Source organism: Sinocyclocheilus grahami, unplaced genomic scaffold (assembly GCF_001515645.1).
Source record: "Sinocyclocheilus grahami isolate Dianchi unplaced genomic scaffold, SAMN03320097.WGS_v1.1 scaffold534.1, whole genome shotgun sequence".
Classification (NCBI taxonomy): Eukaryota; Metazoa; Chordata; class Actinopteri; order Cypriniformes; family Cyprinidae; genus Sinocyclocheilus; species Sinocyclocheilus grahami.
This window is the reverse complement of record NW_015505713.1, coordinates 40,620-46,328: the sequence shown is the minus strand read 5'-3', so window position 1 is coordinate 46,328 and position 5,709 is coordinate 40,620. Positions and strand designations below refer to the sequence as shown.

Here is a 5,709-nt window from a genome sequence, read left to right as displayed (position 1 = left end):
TGCTTACTGAAGACATCCTGGAACACCAAGTAATCAGATGGGACCGTGACCTTCTCCCAAGGTTCAGGGCTTTCGACAAGGGTAGATGCAACTTGAGCTGAGTGAGATCCTGGGAGCGGAGTGGTAATGACGTGAGGCAGTTGCGGTGACAGTGCTCGCTCCAGCAAGTCACCTCACACGAGTCCCATCTGATCTCTGGAGAATGGAGAACTAGCCAGGGGCGTCCCAGGATGATATCCACGGTGGATCCCTCCAGTACCAAAAACGTGATTTCCTCCTCGTGTAGAGTGCCAATCTTGAGCTTTAGTGTCGGTGACCCCGTCCTAGCGGTTTTCCCTGGATGGTCTCGACTCGGAGCTCCTGGGCATGACGTTTCCGGGGCAGATGGAGATGATTCAATAGGTCCTGGGATATGAAATTGCCCGAGGAGCCCGAGTCGACGAGGGCAGGGACTGAAACAGAAAGGTCTGGGGTAAGTAGTTGTACTGATAGCATTGACAGCGTGGAAATGACAGGGTCTAGTTGGAGGGTACTCACCGCAGGACGTGGGGGTCTGACTGGGCAGGTCCTGATGTAATGATCCACCGCAGCGCAGTAAAGGCACAGCCCTGCCGCGAGACGGCCAGCACATTCAGAAGGGGTGAGCCGGGAGGTGTCAACATGCATCGGCTCTGGTACTGGGGAACCCATGCCGGGCATGACAGATTGGTGGGCGGCTTCGGTGGCGTGGCATGCGGACAAACGCTGGGAAATTCGGTTGGCTTTTTGCATGAAGCTTTCCAGTCCAACGGAATCATCATAGATAGCCATTTGAGCTTGTACACGGGGATTAAATCCTTGCCGGTAAAAGCTAAGTAGAGCCGTCTCATTCCACCCGCTAGTCGCCGCCAGCGTTCTGAACCACAGTGTGTAGTCGTTAATGGAAGAAGTGCCTTGGTGCAGCCGCAGTAACTGGTCGGACACAGATAGCAATTACTTGGTGACTGAAGTGACTGTGATGAATCCCTGACACAGAGCCATAATTTGTTAAATAAACCACTGTTTATAAAAAAAAAGCAATTGTATGTTTTCTCCCCCTGCTGTAAAATGTATGAAACTGTGACTTGAAAACTGAGGTACAATTACACTAATGTTTTCATTAATATTATGTATATAATTAAGTATTATGTCTAAAAATAGCCTGTTATTAAAGTAGCTAAAATGTTCCTAATTTAAAAAGGCACTCATGTCTTGGGTGATAGAAAAGAATGTGTGCAGTGCTGATTTACACTCATTTATGTGCTTGTCTTGAAATAATATCTAATGTGTGATACTAATTATGATATACTAATGTTCTTTTCTTTTTCCTGACAGACTGTGAGTGAGAAAGACTGGCGAGACTTACTAAAAGTATACATTTTTGTACATTTATTCACTCATCTGACATTTGCAAAATAGCACACTTCTGTTATGTTCTGTATTGTAATTCTGTTATTAAAATTCTACAATAAACATTTTAAAAATGAGTGTGAATCCATTTTTGTGTTTAAGATTTACTGTGTAATGGGTATTTTAAATAAAAAAAAATAGGTGTGGTGTAAATATGGTTAAATAATAGCATTTGGTTTATCAGTCACATGTGGGCCACATAAGGGCCATCAGCCCTTTACAGATCTCAGCCATATAACAATACCATATAAGGTCCATATATTAGCCACATCTGTTTTTATTATTTGGCTCACTCTGGGTTGGGTTATGGCACTGTTTAGGTTCAGTTCTGCCTAAAAAGATGTGGACAAGTTTTGAGCTGGTGAACACAAACTAATCTGGGCCACACTTTAGCTGTTGATATGGGCCAGATCCGCGCCAAAGGAAATTTGCTGACTGAGTAATGTGGCTGTGAGCCTAAAGTGGCCCGCACATGATGCCACAAATGTGGCCCAGTTAACCTAAACTGTATCTGGGCCAGTTTTGGCAAAGATATGGCACGGTAAGAACTGGCTAATGTGACTGTGAGCCTAAAGTGGCCTGCATATGATGCCGCAAATGTGGCCCAGTTATTCTAAACCGTATCTGGACCAGTTTTAGCAAAGATATGGCATGGTAAGCACTGGCTGTGGCTGTGAGCCTAAAATGGCCCGCACATGATGCTACAATTGTGGCCCAGTTATCTTAAAACGTATCTGGGCCAGTTTTGGCAAAGATATGGCACAGTGAGCACTGGCTAATGTGACTGTGAGACTAAAGTGGCCCGCATATAAAATTACAAATATTGCCCAAATAATTAATAACAATTTGGGCCACTTTTGGCAAATATACGGCAGTCAGCATTGGCTAATCAGTGTGTAAGCCTAACTTGTCCCACAATTGACATGTCAAATATGCCCCATATACTATAAAACAGATGAGGGCCACTTCTGGTTTGGATGTAGCACTTGACACTGGTTAATTGAAATGGAAGTTTGAAATTGTAAATATGGCCTAATAGAATTTGGCTACTTTTAGTAGAATGCAACAGTTAACTGAAGCAGGGTAATCTGGATATGAGTGGACTTTGTTTTCCTTTTGCACCGTTTCCCTTGTTGTGTTGATTGTATTAGCCTATTCTGTTCAGGTGTGCCATATCCTTATTTGGTCCGAGTACTTATGTTCACTTTGAGTTTCAGTCTGGTCTTATGTCTACATGTCTTGAATGTTGCTGTGCTACATTGTGTTTGGATTTACCCTTGTTGGATTAAAGATTTATGATATATAACCTTTCATCTTCGTTGTGTGCACTTTAACACAGCATAGCCGTGACACGTATAGATTTACTGTGAAGGGAGAGTCTGAGTGAGAAGCATTTAAGTACAAATTTGTGAAGAACTGTTGTGAAGAACTTGTGAAGAAGTCTTGGAATGTGTCTTTGAATATTTATCTTATTGATGGAAAACCGAGGCTTTCTGAACCGTTTGAGGCTTTCATCAAATTGTGCCGAAAAATGGTTCATTACTCGAAGCTTTTTAACACAGTGCGCATTAGCGACATCTGGTGGTCAGACTTGGTTTCTCCAGCCTATCTAATGAAACATCGCGGAGCAGAGGATGGTTTGAAAATTTTTTAATCTGTGCCAACTCGTGTCATGCGTAGTCCGGTCAATGGATTCACATATTAATCAATAATATATAAGTGTGTGATTAATAATTGACGTGAGTAGTAGCAATAATATTTTGGGTGAGCTGTTTGGGGTCTCTGAGACTCCAGCTAGAACAAAATGCAATAGAGGTGTGACGTGCATTCAGTTTCTGTCTGGTGTTGAGGTCATTCTAAACTATCCTACTGAATCCCAAATAACACACACAACCAAGTAAATGTAAAGTCAAACACAAGAATCAAGCGAAGCGACGATTTTTTTCAAACCAGCTGTCCCGACCTTCCAATACTGCATGACGTTCGAAGCTTCAAACGTCATCAATCACGTGGTATTGTCATTTCGATACACGCATCGGCACGATCCAATAGTGCTTTGACAACTGCCTCGGAGCCTCGGCATCAATAGTCCCATTGATTTGACCAAGTAGGACACATTTCTGGAACTTATTTGAACATTTAGGGAGGACATTTTAAAATTTCTCTTTACAATATGTGGAGTACTGTTGATGCATAACTCACTTAAGGCTTAGTGTGGCCCAGATAATTTATATTTATGGTTTAATTGGTTCATTATTTGCTAAAATGTGGCTGTGCAGTGGCCTGCTTGGACCACTGCCAAAATGCCACCATTCCATGCAGCATGTGGGCCACTTGAGGAATGTGGGGAAGACCAGGATTAGAATAAAAATCAACTGTGGCCCACATTAGGGCCAGTTTTGGTTTATATGGTTGCCTTACATGCTAAGGTTTACTTGAGGCCCAAATCCGGCAAACAGGAGTGGTCCACCCAAATGCCATCATTCTACCAAGTATGTGGGCAAGGTGTTGGATCTGGGCCAGAATTCAAATCAATGTGGCCCAGATTTGGACCAGTTCTGGTTTATTTGGTTTTCATGGCTGACACTGGGCCTTCCTTTGTCTTGCTTGTGGCCCAAATCTGGCAAACAGCCCATCATTCCACACAGTATGTGGGCAAGATGAAAGTATCAGGTGTAGGCCTGATCTGTGCCTCATGAATTTTGCCGTCTGGGTTATGACTGGTTTTGCGGTCCAGGGTCACATATTTGAATTAGGCAGATCAGCTCTTCCCCAGCTAACAATTTTTGGCTCCCAGAACATTGTTTTTTGGTTCCCAGAATGTTACCAGATCATAATTTTTTGGTTCACAGAACGTTATTTTGTTTTGGTTTGTTTTTGGTTAGCCAGGAAAGTTTTCTTAATGGAAATAGAACGTTAATTTTTGGTTTGTAGAACATTCCCATAATGTTATTATAACGTTCCCAGAACGTTGGTTTTTGGATTGTAGATGTTTAGTCATGTGCTTATTCTGCCTAATGTCAGAAGTTGCAAGACTCTTTAATGAATGAAAACCAGTCATTAAAATGAAAATGTCATGTAAAATTACTTAATTACAAACAAAATTGACCAGTTCCATTATTCTCAGCTCCAAATGTTCCTATGAGCTTCTCCCAGGCAGACGAGCCGCAGGACGCTTGGGGTGAACACTCACCTGACATTCAAGGTAAAAAAGCATTAATTAGTATTTGGTCAAAGAAATCAAAAGTACAATTACTGTATACACGAGACAGCCTCACACTAGGTAATTCAGCATTTTCTGTACAATCCATCAGATAATGCATTTTCTGTGCTGAGACCTTTAAGTTCCAAGCAAGAAAGAACCACATAAGTTGTATGTCTCACTTTTGGTAAATACTGTAGCATTTCATCTAGGTGTACTACAGAAAATGTGTTTGTTTAAAGCAAGAATGTAAAGCTAAATAAGCTAAAATACAAAGCAAGAGAGCACAATTCAGTTGCAGCAGCAGAATGAGTACCTTTTGTAATGTAAGAGAGATCTTTCATGCAGACCACCAGCTGGAAACGTGGGAAGAACACCCATCTACCACTCAAGGTAAAAAGCATTAATTAGTATATGGAGGAAATCAAAAACACATTCATTGCAAATGAGTCACAGCCTAACACAAGCTAATACAAAAAAAAAAATCTGAATAATTAGAGAACACATTCTCTGTCCTGAGACTCTCTCAAGACCAAAGACCATCAACCATACATCAAGGAAGAATGCAGAGTAAGTAAAATAAATAAATAAAAACATCTGTCAATATCAGTCATTACTGGGGTATCACTTAAGAGCCCTTGAGCCAGATTTACTAAACAGGACAAATTAGCATCAGAGCGCAACTCCATAAAAGCGCAGATGGGAGGGAAAATTCTGCGTGTGATTTACTGATAATGCACACATTAAAGAACAGACGCAGCCAGATCATTTCCACAATGACCAGTGCAATCTACCAAGAGCAGCACAAATTACTGCCTGCTTTAAGACATGCCTTTTTTGGGCATTAAAAATGGAGCAAATACCAATAATTTGACGAGCACAAATGTTATTAAATCGCATTGCGCAGGTATGACTGCCACAGAGAGCATTTTATTGAATTTGGCAAAATAAAATCAGCCAAAAATGCAGGTATGACTGCCACAGAGAGCATTTTATTGAATTTGGCTAAATAAAATCAGCCAAAAATGCAGAAGAAAGATATAAAGGGGTGAGACCTAATGCACGCACACGGGCACACT

The 5,709-nt window shown here is 41.5% G+C and overlaps 1 protein-coding gene across 1 annotated transcript in view; it reads right to left on the bottom strand.

Moving 5' to 3' along the window:
• LOC107555396 (uncharacterized) overlaps positions 1 to 5,108 on the bottom strand; it is a 6,713-nt gene extending 1,605 nt beyond the window's left edge. The window contains exons 1-3 of the mRNA XM_016238174.1: positions 4,947 to 5,108; positions 538 to 951; positions 15 to 452 (exon numbers count right to left, since the gene is read on the bottom strand). Coding sequence (XP_016093660.1) covers positions 15 to 452; positions 538 to 951; positions 4,947 to 5,011 — 917 coding nt within the window. The 5' untranslated portion in view covers positions 5,012 to 5,108. The remainder of the gene's footprint in view (positions 1 to 14; positions 453 to 537; positions 952 to 4,946) is intronic.
• Between the last annotated feature and the right edge of the window lie 601 nt (positions 5,109 to 5,709).